We start from the raw sequence: 16,796 nt of genomic DNA on the forward strand, positions 1-16,796 counted from the left end.
TCTACAAATGCCACATAAACACACATGACACCAGCAGCCAAAAATGGTTTCCTTGTTTGTAATTTTTGGCCAATGACTTGGCCATGGTTATACCAAAGGGAATTGGCGGCTGTTGGATATGATTTGAGGGGGAATTCCTGTGGGCGAAGAAAGGGACCTTTGGGTTAACTGAGGCGCAGCTGGAGGACACCAGGGATGGAACTCAGCGATAGCCACCCGCAGAGCAGAAACGCCGGGTTTGCAGGAATCCCCTGCCAGCTGCCTGCCTTCGCTCAGGAGGTCACCGACGATCCCACCACGGCGGGGCTCTGGACTCAAGGCACCGCCTGTCTCCTGGCCTTTCCTTATCCAGCCTGACGCAGAGCGTCGCTAGGCGGGGGGTCAGTGGGACCGCCTGGGGCAGGGAATGCGCCCACGTGGCCGGATTACCGGCCTCCACTTGCCTCAGACAAGTTCTTTGCCTCGATCACTCAGCGCGCCGAGATGCCCGACGCAGAGGCCTGGTCCTCTTCTCCCGCGGCCGCGGCCAAGGGACCCAAGGCCAGGGAGAGGCCTTTGGCACCGCCTATAACCCCGCCCCTCCCGCGACAACCCCGCCCAGACCAGCCCAATCCCCGCCCCGAGGCAGGGCCCCGCCCAATCCCAGGCCCGCCTCTAGGTCGGCCCCGCCTCTGGCCCTGCCCCGACCGGAAGAAGCGCCGGCGCCCGGCACTTAAAGGGCCGGGAATGGGGGTGCCGCCACCGCCTAGTCAGCGCTGCGTCCCCTGATCGCGGCCGCCGCCGTTCTGTAGTCGCGGCTCCCCCGCCCCGTCCTCTGCCCGCCTGCCCGCACCGCCCCCCTGGAGCCGGCCGGCCGGCCAGGAGCCAGGCCGAGTCTTCGCCATGCTTGTCCGATTGCTGCTGCTGCTGTTGGCATTGCTGCTGCCCGGCCCCGGGGTGAGTGACCGGGAAGCTTGGGGTGGGAGACAGCGTGGGACGGGCTGGGGTCCGAGCCGGGAACACGGCGGCTTGCGGCGGCGGCGGCCCCAGGCTCCGTGCCCCGCCGGGGCGGAGGCGACGCTGGGCGGGGAGTGGCGGCCTCCTGACCGGCCGGAGTGGCAGCCACGGCCGGCCCCGCCGAGGCGTCCGCCGCCCAGGGGCCTCGCGGGCCGGCGCGGCTGTCACGAGCAGCGTCTCCCGGGCCGCGTGCTCTCCGACGCAACTTTGTGTCGCCCTGGCGGCCCCTCAGGGTGTCCAGAAGGCTCCGGGCCCTTGGGAGGCCGTCCCACCTGTCGGACCCTTCCCACAGGTGGGAGCCGGCTTGGCCTGGCGGTGGCCGCGGAGAGAAGGCAAGAAGGGCCCTGTGACCAAGGGGAAGGGAATATCTTGCGTTTATAATCTTCGCTTGAACTTTCCAAAATGCGAAAACTTTGGAAAACAAATGCCACTGAAAGTGGCTAAGCATTCTTTCCCCAAGAGTTTGATTCTGCTTACCTGCCTTGCAGGTTTCTTGGTATTGGAGGCAGCGGGCTTCCTTTGAGGGCAGCAAGACTTCCTTAAGCATTTTAAGCGATGGGAATGGGACTCGTTTTTCAAGACCCCATATGGGACAGCGGTGAAGCCGCTCCTAAACTTTAAACGAAAGACTGTCTCCTCGTGGGAGAACACCGCGGGGCTGTCCGAAACGTCTTTTCATCTTTTTTTTTTTTTTCTCTGTAGAGAAGATCCTGGTTTACATTTATTTAACGATTTCAGGCCTTCTCTCAGGCTGTGGACTCGGACACCTTGGCCGGGAGGACATTTTGTGGACAGACTCGGCTTTTTTTTTTCCCCTTCTGGTTGGAAGAACCTAATTTAGGTGTTTTTTTTTTTTTTTTTTTTTTTTGATGTATTGTTCAGGATGTGGCCATGGCACACTGGAGCAGGTTCTATTTAATGACCTCCACTGTGTACTCTTTAATATGGTACTAGGTGTTCAGGTGAAGAATGGACATGTGTGTCCCTGAGTGCCACAGCGTGAACTCTTCGGAGGTTATGCATTTTAGATAAATACTAGTCTGTGCTCTTGGGGTAACAAGAATTTGGAAATAACTGAAGAAGTAGGAGACCACTTTTTTTCAAATTCAAGTTCTTTTTTTTTAAAGGAAAACTTGTACACACGCCACAAAAATCATGTAAGTTAAGTTTTCCTTCCTGTTGAGGGGGAAGAAAAATCCACTTTCTCAACAGGAGTCAGGTTTTGAACTTGAATATTTCATCTTGGATTGGTTAACTGGTGCCTGGCATACATTCACAAAAAAGAGTGTAAAGAGAATGACCAAAATGAGTGACACGGAGACCAATGATTTCATATCATCATTGTGTATATGGTTTTCTTTGCCACCTCTTTTCATTTACTGTTCTGTCACTGGATTCTAGTGTTTTAGTTATTGAATAACTTTGGCTAAAGAACCAAAAATAACTGTAGCCTTTAACTGGAACTATAGTTTCAGTTCATGTAAATATTTCCAAGTTGTATTTAGAATCCAAAATTCCCAGAGTTCGTGAAAGAGTTCAGACCCTTATCAAAAGGTTATATTTGAGTTGTAACAGCTCTTTAGGGAAAAGGTCAGAATTTCACTCCCAGAATTGCCTACCAGTACAAATTTCGATCCCAAACATAGTGGGAATTGTTATTTTTTAAAATCTTTTTTTCTTCTAATTCACTTTGGCTGTGCTGGGTCTTCGTTGCTGTGCTTGAGCTTCTCATTGCGGTGGCTTCTCTTATTGTGGAGCACTGGCTCAGTAGTTGCGATACACGGGCTTCGTTGCTCTGTGGCACGTGGGATCTCCCCAGAGCAGGATCGAACCCGTGTTCCCTGCATTGGCAGGTAGACTCTTATCCACTGCACCAGCAGAGAACCTGGGAATTATTATTTTGAAGTTCTAAATGCAGAGTTTGCAGCTAAACTAGGCTGCAGTGACGTTGCATGCAGAATGCAGTGGCTGTAAAATCAGACAAACCTGAGTGCTTTCCGGCCCCTTGGTAGCTGTGTCTGCAGAGTCTTCGAGACTCTGTTTCCTGATCTGTGAAATGGGGACAGCTGACACAGTCACACGTGTGAAGAGACCTGGCACATCATATTCGATAATAATGTAAATTCTCCTTGCCATCCCATCCCCCAGAAGGTGTTTTTTACTCTTAAGTCATCATTTTTAAATGTTATACAATGCCTGGGCAGGGGATCTTTTTTTGATGCTGTTTCTCTTTGACTGACGAACTAACTAGTGCAGTGGAGACTGTTGTGATTCTCCTCCAGTGTGTGTCTTAGCCAGACATCCGCAAGCCGAGACTCTAGGCTACCGGACCTAAAATGCAGTTACCTCGGTGTTTCTAAGCACCCAAGCCTGTCTTGTTAATCCAGAAGGTGCTCTATTCAGTCGGTGAGTTTCCTGCTCCTTCCTGGACCTGCTCTTGCGCCTGATGTTGGTTTGTGTTGCATCATTGCTGTCACGTCTTGGCTGCCCTCTGGTCCTCATTGTGCCATGTTTGGGTGTCACTTCTCTCAAGTGCCAAAGAGATCTGTGGAGTGCGAGGCAGGGCCCTTTCTTCAGGGTCCTTTAGGATACGCCATCCCTTTTATTCAGCTGATGTTTTGGTTTTAGAGGGGACTAAACAAGGTCCCGGAGAAGTGTCCACAAAACGCACTGAGACGTTAAGTCTTATCTAGAAATGGCCTTGCTTCTCATTTATTCTGATACTTATTACCTGCGTGAATTATCCTCATAGGAGGTCTCAAGTATTTCTACCATGGAGGAGAGTGTTTCCTGAAGCTCACGTTCAAGACTGCTGATCGTGAAATTAGACTGTAGTGCGCATTCATCTGTTTTGTTTCTTTAACTTGCATGCCCACGTGGCTCTCCACAGTGATACAACTTCTAAAATCACGAGAGAAAATGTGCATGAGAGTGATTCTTGAGAAAGTTTGATGGTAAACCATATTCCTGAAGTCAGTGAGCTTCAAAAAGGTTTCCTCATGTCTGAGCCGAATAGCAGCACCTGCATGGTCCTTAGGGATATAGTTTTTTGCCTGCCTTTGATGGCAACTCTGTTTTCCAGGTTGAATACTCATAGGATAACTATTTCATTTTCATTGGAAACCTCTTTGGTTTGGGGAATCCACAGTAATATTTAGGTTTAATGCTGTGTGTGTTTTATCATGATCAAATGTTTTCCCTAAAGAGATGATATAGGGGAGAAAAGCCTAATGTATCATTTTGATGGATTCCGTTTTTATTATGCACGCGTAACTCGGGGCCTGTAACCTAGCAATATGATTAGAGTGTGATGCTGGCTTAAAAAACAGGGACAGTGAATCATAGTCTGTGAATAATAAACATGCTGGTTGGCTGTATTTCTCAGGGGCTGGGGATTTTTTTTCCCCCGTTATTTTATCTTTACCTATATTCTATGTTTGGTTTCAGGGTTTGCTGCCTCAAAGCAACAAGTGCTTAGGGATGTTTAAATGAGGGAGTGCACCAGAACACATGTGGACTGGGAAAATTAGAACTTGAGACCCACCCTCCCCCCAAACACCAAACAAAAACAAAGTCCCAAGGTCCCTGCATACATGACTTTAAAAATTTTTTCACTTTTACATAGGCTCTGCATCACTTCTGATTATCTTATGATCTTTGCTCACGTACAGACACCCAGCAAGTCAAACAGTATAAAAGTGTGTTTTGTACTTTCGTTCAGTATTTTTTCCCCACAAAACGTCTCCTGTGACCTGTTAGGAAATATTCTGAGTGCACACTGCGTCTGTCACTTTCAGTAGCACCTTAGTAAACCATCATCTACGCAAAAAGCATTTGAGTCTTCTGTGTCAGCCTCAGGATAGGGGACTGGGGTCAAAACTGACCAGGGCTAATGTGGTAACAAGCCATGCTTTGCCTCGTGATCACCCTACTGGGGTCACATGGGTTGTTTCCAGTTGTTCCACTATTGTAAGAAAGGTAGAGTTCCTTTTCTTCAAATCTTTTGTGTTTGGTGCTTTCTGTATAATAACATGGGAAGATTTGAGAAAACCTCCCAAATAATCATATTTATGGTAAAAAGAAGAGTTAGAAAATATAGTCTAAATTTAAAAAACAGACACAATAAACCTATAATTCTATTACCCAAACATTACTTCTGTTAACATTTTAACAGCTTTCAGCTCAGCTCAGTAGTATCTGACTCTTTGCGACCCCATGAACCGCAGCACGCCAGGCTTCCCTGTCCATCACCAACTCCTGGAGCTTGCTCAGACTCTGGTTCATCGAGTCAGTGATGCCATCCAACCATCTCTGTCACCCCTTTGAGCTGTAATTCACATGTCATAAAATTCACTCGTTTAAACTATACAATTCAGATTTTTAGTGTATCCACAGAATTGTGCATCCATCACCACAGTCAGTTTTATGTTATTTTCATCATTCTCAAAAGAAACTCCATACCTGTTAACTGTCACTCCCCATATCCCCGAAACCTCCCAGCCCCCAGTAACCACTGATCTCCATTTGTCTCTATAGATTTGCCTATTCTGGACATTTCATATTAATAGAATCATACTACATGTGGTCTTTCATGTCTGGCTTCTTTCACTCAGCGTAACATTTTCAGGGTTCATCCATCTTATGGCCTGTATCAGTGATTTTTTTGCTTTTTTCCTTTTTATTGATGAATGATGTTCTGTTAGGACTTCCCTAGTGGCTCAGTGGTAGGGAATCCACCTGCAATGCAGCAGATGTGTTTGATCCCTGGGTGGGGAAGATCCCCTGGAGAAGGAAACGGCAACTCACTGCAGCCGAGCCACAGTCCATGGGGTAGAAAAGAGTCAGACAGGACTTGGCGACCAAACAACAATATTTCACTATGTGGATAGACCCCATTTTGTACATCCATTCTTCATTTGATGGACACTTGGGTTGTTTCCCCTTTTTGGCTATTATGAATAGTGCTGCTGTGAATGTTTAGGTATAAATTTTTGAATGGCCGTGTATTTTTTATTTTTCTTGGGTATATACTGGAGAGTGGGATTTCTAGGTCATGTTGTAACTTTCTGTCTAACCTTTTGAGGAACTGGCAAACCATTCGCCAAAGCAACTGTACTGTTTTACATTCCCACCTGCAGTTTAGGAGGGCTTCAGTTTAGGAGGGCTTCAGTTTCTCACCAACGCTTAATATCTGCCTTTTTTTTTTTTTTTTTTTAATTACAGTTGTTTTAGTGGGTGTGAAGTCATAACTACTTATGGTTTTGGTTTGCATTTCTCTGATGACTAGTCTATTAATATCTTGATATATGTCCTTTTGGACATTTTTATGTGCTCACTTTGCATAAATTATGCTTTTCTTCCCCAAACTGGAATATACCGTAGATCTTACTGGGTCAGTAAATTTAATTCTACAACATTATTCTCACTGGCTGCTCCCCTGTATGCAGTTCACTGTAATACTTCTCTGAATGGGTATACCGTAATTTGACCACTCAACCATTTAGATATTCAGGCTGCTTTTAATTTTCATTACTGTAAACAGTTGTGATAATCCTTATTGCTAAACTCCAGGGCCCATCTTAACTGCTTAATTATTACCTTGGGAGAAATTCCTAGGACTGGAACTTGCTGGTCATATGTATTCTTTAAGAGCTCCCTCCTCCAGCCCCCAAGCAATAGTAGATGTTTTAAAAAGCACAAACCAACCTTAAATTGGTTTCACGATAGTCATTTTAAAGTAAGCTTTACAGTGTTTTCTTTTAGCAGGGTGGATTTAAAGTTTGAAAATGGAATGTGTAGGTTTTATTTTGCTTATATTTCGAAGACCTGAATAACCACAGCAGTTCCTTCATGATGCCCTGTGTACCTACAAACCTATCGAGAAATGTTAATTAATATAGGTCCTTTGGTCTGCAGTGGTTTCAGATCAACTTTCTAGCAGATGTGGCTTCAGAAATACCTCGGCATTATTCTTTGAGTTTGATTTTATGGGTAGCCCACCCTCTACAGAAAAGATTCTTTTTTTTTTTCCCCTTGGCTGTGCCATAAGGCTTGCAGGATCTTAGTTCCCTGACCAGGGACTGAACCCTGGCCGTGGCAGTGGAGGCACCGAGTCCTTCACTGGACTGCCAGGGAATTCCCATGATTCTTTTGATAGCTGATTATGAGGCCATTTAAAATTTTGACTCAAAACTGTTTATAAATCAAAAATTGATGCATTGTTTGTCTCTTTTGGAGGTTGCAGTTCTTAAAACATTAACTTGTCCATACAGCTGTTTTTCCTAGGAAAATTAATGTACCACTTGACAATAGAGTGAAATATTTGTTTTGTTTTTTCCCACAAAAGTACCTGAAGTTTTTCATCCAAGAGAATGTGTGTCTTTCAAAATCATCACCCCTTCAGGGTCAATGTTCATGTCAAACAAATCAGTCTTTTGTTCAACTTTAAAAAAAAATGTCATTTAATAATCCAGCTTTAAAATGAAAAATGGAGCCCTGAAAAAGCAAGTATTTATTTTTTTAATTCTTAAGCTATTTATTCTTACACAACTTAAAACATTTCCCATTTTTTTCCAGTCTCTGCTTGAATATAGCTTTGACATGGCCCACACCGAAGTTTTGATCAAAACTGTTATTACTTAGCTTGATTGCATGATTTATAAAGGGCACTTGGATTTTTGGTTGTTTCTAAAATCTAATGAGAGACTGTCTACCTCTTAGATGATTCAAAAGTGTATTCTTTGAAGAAAATTTCTGAAAAGTTTCAGATGTACTGTGAGCAGTGGGCGCGTGTGTGGATAAATGCATAGCTTCCCATCAGAGTATGTTTGGCTTCCCAGGTGGCTCAGTGGTGAAAGAATCCACCTGCAATGCAGAAGACATGGGTTCGATCCCTGGGTTGGGAAGATTCCTGGAGAAGGAAATGGCAACCCACTCCAGTATTCTTGCCTGGAGAATCCCATGGACAGAGGAACCTGGTGGGCTACAGTCCATGGGGTCCCAAAAACCCCACTTAGACACCACTTAGTGACTAAATAGCAACAACATAAAGAGTATGTTAGGCTCCTAGAAAAGATCATGCTGGTTTAGACCAATAAATCTTTTTAAAAAGTACTTATTTATTTATTTAGTTATTTGGCTATGCCATGTCATAGTTGCAGCATGTGGGATCTAGTTCCCTGACCAGGGATTGAACCTGGGCTCCCTACATTGGGAGTGTGGACTCTTAGCCACTGGATCACCAAGGGAAGTCCCACTAAGTCTTAATATTTTCCCCATCCTGCCCCCACCTAAGGAATGGGATGCATGACCATCAGTGACAGTGGTGGGAGCAGGTTAGAACCTTCGAGGGTGGTATTTGGGGGCAGGTACTATCCTCACCCAGGCATCACCACTGCCCTCCCAAGGGGAACAGTCACTGCTTTGCTGTGTTCCTATGGCAGATAGACAAGGAAGCTGAGGCCAGACAGAGCCGGTGACCTGTCCATGGTCATGGGCCAGTGAGGGAACCGAACCTAGAATCTGATCCTCCTGCTTCCCTCTGAAGAGTAGCCCCTGCAGTGCTTATGTTCTGGTACATTTGTTAGAACAAACCTGAGGACTGACTGAGCCATGTCACAGTGAGAATGGGATCCAGAGAAGGAGTGGAAAGAGGCTTTGCAGTAGGCTTGGGGAGATGCTCCAGTGGTCTCCATCCTCCCGAGAGAGTCGCAGTCTCTCACCCTTCATTTCAACCTGAGAAAGATGCAGCTTTTGGGTGGAAGTGCTGCCTTCTGAGCATCTCCATCAGGAACATTGACTGCGTTCATCGATCATGGGGACAGTGCAGGTGAAGAGGCTCTTACGCCAAATCTGCCATTTAAGCTCAATTCTTTGCTTGAGGTCTAATAATATCCAAGCAGGTGCGTGTTTTTCTGTAAGATCTTGCCCCAAAATGTTTCTGAAATAGCAAAACCGAAAGTTCACATCTTAGAAGCCTTTAACCAGAGTTGCGCCTCCCTACTGCAGTCAGAGCTTTGGGCAAGGGGTCCTGAAAAGACAGAACTCTAATGGTCAGGCTGGGTCTGGGGTGGGGTTTGTCTTTGCAGAGGGCCCCACTTCCCACCAGGTTCTGGCACCAGGAAGTGGGTGTGTGATGACATGAGAGGGAGTAGTCTTGGCCCTTGGGCCACTGTGGAGGGAGCTTGGGTAGCTCGGGTGGGTCTCAGGAGAGGGTGGTGATGGAGAGAGGAGGGGGCAGGAAGGTCCCCTGCTTGGCGGTGGCATACTTCTCCTGCCGGTTTGTCCTTGAGGGCAGGAACCGTGTCTTGCTCATCTTTGCATCCTCTGTGGCGTTTAGCACAGTGAGTCGGCCATACCCTCTGTAGCAGGCACTCAGCGAATATTGATTAGATTTCTCTTGGAGGCTCTTGAAGACCAATGAGACAAGGAGCTTTTCTATCATCTGGTGAATGGGCTGTGGATTTGGGGCAGGGAGTAAGGAAAATGTTGCTTTAGATGTAATTTGCATTCTTTAATGAGATCTTATCAACAGTATTTCTTTCCACACAATGAGAGGGGTTCCAAGATACTTGCTTAGGTGGACATGACTGCCAGTGTGTGGTGCTCTCTTGATCGGCCCCTCATATCAGTCATGAGATTAATTTTCCCACTGCCAAACCCCAGGAGATAAATGGCCTGTGATTATTCCAAGTCAGTTTCATTTTTCACTCAGCATGATGTTTCACTATTAAAAAAATGAACCTTGATCCAGGGTAGTCCTCTTATGTATGAAACATGATTTCCCTAGTTACTAGACTAATTTATAATTATAATTCAAAACCACCCTTTCCTTGAAGAGATTATCTTCCCCTCTGTATTTCAGAGTGGGGGAATCATTGTCCTGGCTACAGGAGAGTTTGTCATGGAAACCGGATTTTTTTTTTTTTTCTCATACATTTTCTGAACAAACAGTGCCATCAGAAGCCTTGAACCTGATGTTGTCGTTGATCTCCAGTTGGGTCAGGGGAGTTTGTTGACCAAAACTAACTCGGATCTCCTTCCTCTTAAAGCAAATGACCCGTGATTCCTGAGGAGCCTCTAGGAGTGAGAGAAACACCTGTTTCAGCTGCAGTGGGAATGTGTTAACTTGAGTCAGTGCTTCCCCACCCCAGCTGACTGAGTCACCCGGGGACCTTTTAAAATAACCTTATGTCAAGGCCCTACTTCAGATGAATGAAATCAGAATTTCTAGGAGAGGAACTTGTCATGCTCTCTTAAAAAAATTTTTTTTGTTTTAAACAAACTCCAGGTGACTCTAATGTGCAGCCAGGTTGAGGCCCTCAGGGAAGCCCTGCTCCTTAATCCTGGACTCAGCCAGCCTGTCTACCTGTGCCCTGTGATGTCACAGAGCCCCGGACCAGCCAGAGCCGCCGGCTTTCAGCGTGTTATATGGAAGCTAGGACGGATACATCCTGCTAGTTAGTGGCAGAACTAGAAATAGATGGACTTACCAGGCCATCCAGTTAAGACTCTGCACTTCCAATTCGGGGAATGCAGGTTCGATCCCTGGTTTCGTGACTTAAGATCCCACATGTAGTGCAGCCAAAAAAAATAAAAAAGGTAGAAATAGAGAACCTAGCCTCATATGTTTTCTTTATATATGCATATATATGTGTGTGTGTATATATATATCTAATTTATGTATTTATTTATTTGGGGCTGTGCTGGGTCTTGTTGCTGTTCAAGCTTTTCTCTGCTTGTGGCTAGTGGGGCTACTCTCTAGTTGCACTGTGGGAGCTTTTCATTGTGATGGTTTCTCTTGTTGCAGACTGCAGGCTCTAGCGCAAAGGCTCAGTAGGTTTAGTTGCTCCTTGGCATGTGGCATCTTCCTGAACCAGGGATCGAACCCTTGTCTCCTGCACTGGCAGGCGAATTCTTTACCACTAAGCCACCTGGGAAACCCGTATTATGTGTTTTCTAGTACACGATATCCACCTTTTAAAGCGCAAGTAATTCCAGACAGACAGATATTTTTGTTGTTGTTGTTTGAGTACTAACTACTGAATTTGCTTTTTAAAAAATCAGCTTTAACCGATAACTGGCCTTATATTCAAATACATCTCACTATTGAATTATAAGATGTTTAGAACTGCAATTCCACTGAAGCTGATGTATTATTTCTGCCTTCTTCATACATTAAGAGGCCTGAAGGAATCCAAACAATACCATTTTCCAGGTTCCTTCACATCCCCTCATGGGTAATAAAATCCTTCTTCAAGTTTGTAGCCAAAGTGAAGTAGCCCAGGCAAATGGGTATGGGAGAAATTTGTGGAAGGAGTGAGTTGAACTGTTAAAGTACAAGAATGAAGCATACAGAGCCAAAGGGGCTTTCTTAGCAGGGTGAGAATGTGTACGTTGGAAACGAGTTGCCAGAAGGCCCAGTGTGTGATGTTCTTCTCCCCCTTTCTGTGTATCTGGAGTGTTCTGGGCATCTGGGTGATTATCATAGCCTGAAAGTTTTTTTGCAGCAGGTGCACCTTTGAAAGGCCACACTGCAGAAGGCCCCACAGGAGATGGCCAGTCCCTGTCTTAGCCACTGCCCCTCAGTCGTTACCCAGAGACTCCTAAGAGCTGATATAGGAGCAAGAGGAAACTCACTTCTGAGACTCACATGGACTGGGCCAGACCAAATCTAACCTCTGCCGGAATCGTGCTGACAAAAGTCATAGAAGTGGGAGGTCACTCTGTAAAGTTGGCCTCTTTTTTTTGGGGGGGGGGGGGCTGCCCTGTGTGGCTTGATGGACCTTAGTTCCCTGACCAGGGTTTGAACCTGGGTCCCCTTCAGTGGAAACACAGAGTCCTAACCACTGGACCACCAGGGAAGTCCCTGAAGACAGCCTCTGAATGGGGCTCGGCATCTAACCTAACTCTTGGGTGAGTTCTGAGCTGAGAGCTGGGTTTCCCAACCGAACTTAATCCTAGGGAAGTCCCGATTGGGTGTGTGCTCATTAAGCAGGTAGACTAGTGTAGTTGGTCATTTTAGCTCTTTCGAAATGTCGTTTATAGGCATAGTCTTCTGTTTTCATGCATGGGTGTTTTTTTTGTTTGTTTTTGGCTGTGGGATCCTAGTTCCTCAACTAGGGACTGAACCCGTGCCCCCTGTAGTGGACGTGCAGTCCTAACTCAACTGGAGCCGCCAGGGAAATCCCTTCATACTCACTTTTGACCTACATGACATGTAAAAATGGCTTTTTTTTTTCAGTGAGCGGGACTTGGGAGATGAGGGGCTGGGTGTTGGGAGATTTCGGCAAGTGAGTCACTTCCCTTGTGTTTCCTCATCTGTAAAACAGGGCCATGGAACTAGAAAACCTCTTCGTGGGCCTCTTTTTAAGTGTCTTCCGATTAGGCACCATTTAGGTTAAAGGGACAAGTCCTCCAGCTCTACTGTTCCACCTTCCCTCTTATCTGGGTGGGGGAAGGTGAGGGCTCCTCTGCCGTGAGCCTCCAAGCCCCCCAGCTCCTGAACGTAGTGGATCCCACCGGTTCATCCACCAGCTTTGCTGTATATGCCAACACTGTCTGAGGGGCTTAGGACACGTTAATGAACAACACAGAGGCTCCTGCACTTGTGAAACTTCCATCTACTTGGCGAAGACAGACAAGAAACAGCAGCACGATCGATACAAAATACATAGACTGTGCAAAGGTGATAAAATCCTGTGGAAAGAAAGAAAAGAAAGAGCAGAGCAAAGGAGACAGCGGCCTGGAAGTTGCCACAGGGCTATGGTTTCACCAGCCAGGGCTCGGTGGTCCTGTAGGGTCCAGCAGAAGCCTGGGGCATCCCTGACCACTGTACCCTCCCCATACTCTAAGTAGCATCACGTCACTTAGGGGTGGGGTCCCTATACCAGTTCATCTTCCAGTTTATTTCTCATCTAATCTTCAGGAGGACTGGTGTTTTTTCCACTTTTTTGTTTTGTTTTGTTTAGCTGTTGGCCATGCCGCATGGTACATGGCCTGTTAGTTCTCTGACCAGGGCTCGACCTCCTCCCTTGGCAGCACGGATTCTTAACCACTGGGCCACCAGGGAAGTCCCCAGGAGGACTGATATTGACTGCTCATGTATGTTTGCAAATCCTGAGAAAAAAATGAGGTATTGAGTATAACTGTTGTCAATTTTTAACAGTAACATAAGAAGAGAACGTTTAAAAATCTGTCAAGGAACCTCAGAAGCCCCCGTGACTCAGGGGACAGAGGCAGCAGTTCTTTGATTTTTGTGATGTTTCTGTTCTCAAATACACAGGTGGTGTGTATAAATGTGTGAGTGTGAGTGTGAGTGTGAGTGTGTGTGTGTATATTTACAAACAGAATTAAATAGTTTTTACCTATTGTGGATATATTTATAAAATCTCCAGATAAACTCAAATACCACAAGGACAGTATAAGGCCAAGTTTAGGGAATCTGACGTCGAAGTCACCACCTCCTCTAAACAATCCAGTGACCTCACCCAATCCTTCCGTTGGGGTTCATTTTCCCCTTGCCAGGGTCTGGTTTTGCAAAGAAGAAAATGGTTTTCTTTACACAGAGAGATTAAGAACATGTTTATCTGTAGTTTGGGTACTGGAACTGGGAAACCAAACCACAGTTGCTTCTGACACCAATCCTGTATCATCTTTATCTGACGGTTCAGTACTTGGAAGTCTCTGGGGCTTTCGGTACTGGGGTGAAGTTCAATCACTTATCGGATTTGTGGTTTGGAGAAGAATAGAGATCTCCCTTTCAGATTAGAAGATGGTTGGTTCAAGAGTCTATGGCAAGGACATGTACTTAAGAGTCACCTACCTCCTCCCTCATAATATGAGTCCATTTCTGTGGTGTTTCTTTTCCCCACCCTGAACCTTAAAGTGAATCAGATTATTACTATTATAATTTTCAATGTTGCAATAGTTCAAGATAAGTGGAGAGACTGGGGTGATGAAAGACCAGGACTTTCATGACTGTGTTCAAAGGCATCAGGACTTCTAAACACTCTCATTTTTACTTGGGTTTGGGTCATGTTTTGATTGACTGAGGACCTAAAGGATCCACAGTAAACCGTGAGGAGAGATGAGGGCCTGCTAAACCCTGGAGTGTCCTACTTCTGAGCTAAAGGGCACACCCAGTCTTCTTCAGAGAATCAGAAGCTGACGCACAGAGAAACTGAATGATTTGTTCAGAGCTCGAACCAGGACATACATCCCTGTGCCCCGGCTCATCTTTCAGCTTCATTTACCCAAATAACATCTGTTGAGCTTGTGACAGTCTCTTGGAGACACCTTGGGGGTTTTTAACTTAGAGTTCCGTGTATTTTTCATTTTTGACTGCATCGCGCAGCATGTGGGATCTCAGTTCCCTAACCAGGGATCAAACCCATTCCCCCTGCAGTGTAAGCAGAGTTCTAACCACTAGACCGTCAGGGAAGTCCCTTCACTTGGAGTTTTAAGGATTAATGGGCTTTGGAGTTGCACGAACACAGAATGGGCCAAAGAATGAGCAGCAGGCCTGAGCAGGGACCTGTGGGCTCAGAATCTTAGGCAACTGCCCTGGGCAGGGCCCGGGCATGCTGCCAGGTCAGCTTCCAGGAGGCTCACTCGTGGAACCTGCCATCTTTCCCCCTGTACTGCACTGTTTCTCTGCAAGATGGTAAAATCCTTGAAGGCAGGAGTCTTGCAGACCCTGAGGCTCCAGCGCCTCATGGAAAACAGGACCCTTCTTTCCATGTTACCTGTAGGAGAGAAGAGCCCAGCGTGGGGGTGGGGGTTGAAATAAGCGAACCAGTAAGTTGGACAGAGGAGTCAGCCAACAGGAAGAAGAGTGAACCAGGGAGTGCCTGGAAGAGATTGATAAATACTGCCTGGCCTTGCCAACCCTCCTGAGTAACGTGAGCCGGTGATCCAGGGCTCAGCCACGACCTGGAAGGTTAGTGTCCCCACCTCCCCGCCCTGGATTTCTGCCTCCTGTAGAGAAAATAGCCCTGGAAGTGACTGCAGTTATTGCAGAGGGAGCCCCACCTCCCCCGCCACTGGAGAGAAGGGGGAGGAAGCACCTGTCACTCCTTGGCCCCCCGAGGGGGGCTTTGTGATCCGGTGCCTGAGGTCTGGCTGGAGAAGTGCCCCACATGACGGGTCTCAAAAGCAGGAGAACTTGCCTTGAGGTTGCTCTGTGGGCCATATTTCATCACAAAAACAGCCTCATTTATGAAACTCTCCCATGAGGTTTCGGTGTGTGATGCTCCCATTCAGCTGTAAACCAACTAAGCAACACGAGTCCGACGTGAGTCTAAATGGCAGCACCAGGAGGACTCTCGTGGGCTGTGAACAGACTGTCTGGTGTATCTAACGCTTCGCTGTGGAGGAGTGGTTCCCCCCCGCCCCCAGGTCTGCCTTGCATCCGTAGGAACAGCACACCCTCCTGCTCCTTCTGTGAGCTGCACAGGAAGCAGACAAAACGTGGATTTTGTGACCCACTCCATACAAGTACACACTCAGCCTGGTTGTTTTTTTTTTCCACATCGTGAGGCCTGTGGGATCTTACTTCCCTGCCCAGGGATCAAACCCGTGTCCCCTTCAGTGGAAGCTTGGAGTCCTAACCACTGGACTGCCAGGGAAGTCCCTACACCCGTGGCCTTCTCTCTGCTTCCCCAGCCCCTCCTTGTCCCAGTATCCCCTCTGCTCTCTCTCTCCAGCAGCACTGGCCTGATAGGTCCTCAAATCCAGCAAATTATTTTTAGTCTCCAGGCCTTTGCACAGGCTGTTTCCTCTGCCCAGGAGATTTTCCCCTTCTTTCCACCCACCTCCCAGTTCCTGCAGATCTTCATTCAGTTGTTACGCCTTGTGAAAAACATTTGACACTGTGATCCATGCCCCCTGCAACACCAGACCAGATCGGCTTCTCCTGATACACTCTCATGGTTCCTGGGATGTCTGTTTTATAGCACTTACTGCAGTTTGCCATTCTGTTTGTGCAATATTTTTTTTTTTACTCCTGTGGTCCCTTATTAGACTGTAAGCTCCATGAGGGCAGGAATCAGATCATTGTTGTGATTAGATCCTAGGGTCTTCAGTTCAGTTCAGTCACTCAGTCAACCCCATGGACTGCAGCACGCCAGGCTTCCCTGTCCATCACCAATTCCCAGAGCATGCTCAAACTCATGTCCATTGAGTCGGTGATACCATCCAGCCATCTCATCCTCTGTCGTCCCAATTCTTAAAAAATTCCTAGAGTCTTACACAGCCTGAATTAATGATTAATTAATCATTAATCATAAGAGCTGATACTTATGTGATGCTGACTGTACACTAAGAGTTTGACACATTTTAACCCATTATATATTAACTCACCAATGCTTTGAAATCTGTATTATTGTTGTCCCCCATTTTACAGGTGAGAAAACCGAGGCACAGAGAGGTCAGTGACTGCTCTTCTTGCAGACACGTTATACTGTTCGGGCACAAAACATGAAACGTAGCAAACATGTGTTGAACTGTTCAACATCGTCAGAAAATGAGGGCTATTGCATAAGTGAGTTTCCAGGTAATTCAAATACAGCCCCCGAACTGTGGGGTGGACACCTTTTCAACAGTTATACTATTCTTCCTTCTTAAATACCACAAACCAAGCATTTTAACCTTTTCTTGATTATTCTAGAGTGTCAGTACCAGCTCTTACATTATTGCTGCCTTGTCACCACCAGCTTTTACGTTGCCTTGTCTGCCCACAAGAGCAAAAGATGGGGAGCACCGGAGGTTTGGGACAGAGTGGATAATCAGGTTTTGAGTTT

The 16,796-nt window shown here is 46.4% G+C and overlaps 1 protein-coding gene and 1 non-coding gene across 2 annotated transcripts in view; one reads left to right on the plus strand and one right to left on the minus strand.

Annotated features, from left to right (window-relative positions):
• The first annotated feature begins 749 nt into the window (after nucleotides 1–749).
• The window catches only part of ERN1 (endoplasmic reticulum to nucleus signaling 1), an 81,255-nt gene continuing 65,208 nt past the window's right edge, over nucleotides 750–16,796 (plus strand). The window contains exon 1 of the mRNA XM_065909985.1: nucleotides 750–936. Within this exon, the coding sequence (XP_065766057.1) occupies nucleotides 883–936 (54 nt within the window). The 5' untranslated portion in view covers nucleotides 750–882. The remainder of the gene's footprint in view (nucleotides 937–16,796) is intronic.
• Nucleotides 11,786–11,858, minus strand: TRNAG-UCC (transfer RNA glycine (anticodon UCC)). Its single transcript has one exon. It is a non-coding gene; the product is annotated as a tRNA-Gly (tRNA).

This window comes from Muntiacus reevesi, chromosome 18 (genome assembly GCF_963930625.1).
Source record: "Muntiacus reevesi chromosome 18, mMunRee1.1, whole genome shotgun sequence".
NCBI classification, from domain to species: domain Eukaryota; kingdom Metazoa; phylum Chordata; class Mammalia; order Artiodactyla; family Cervidae; genus Muntiacus; species Muntiacus reevesi.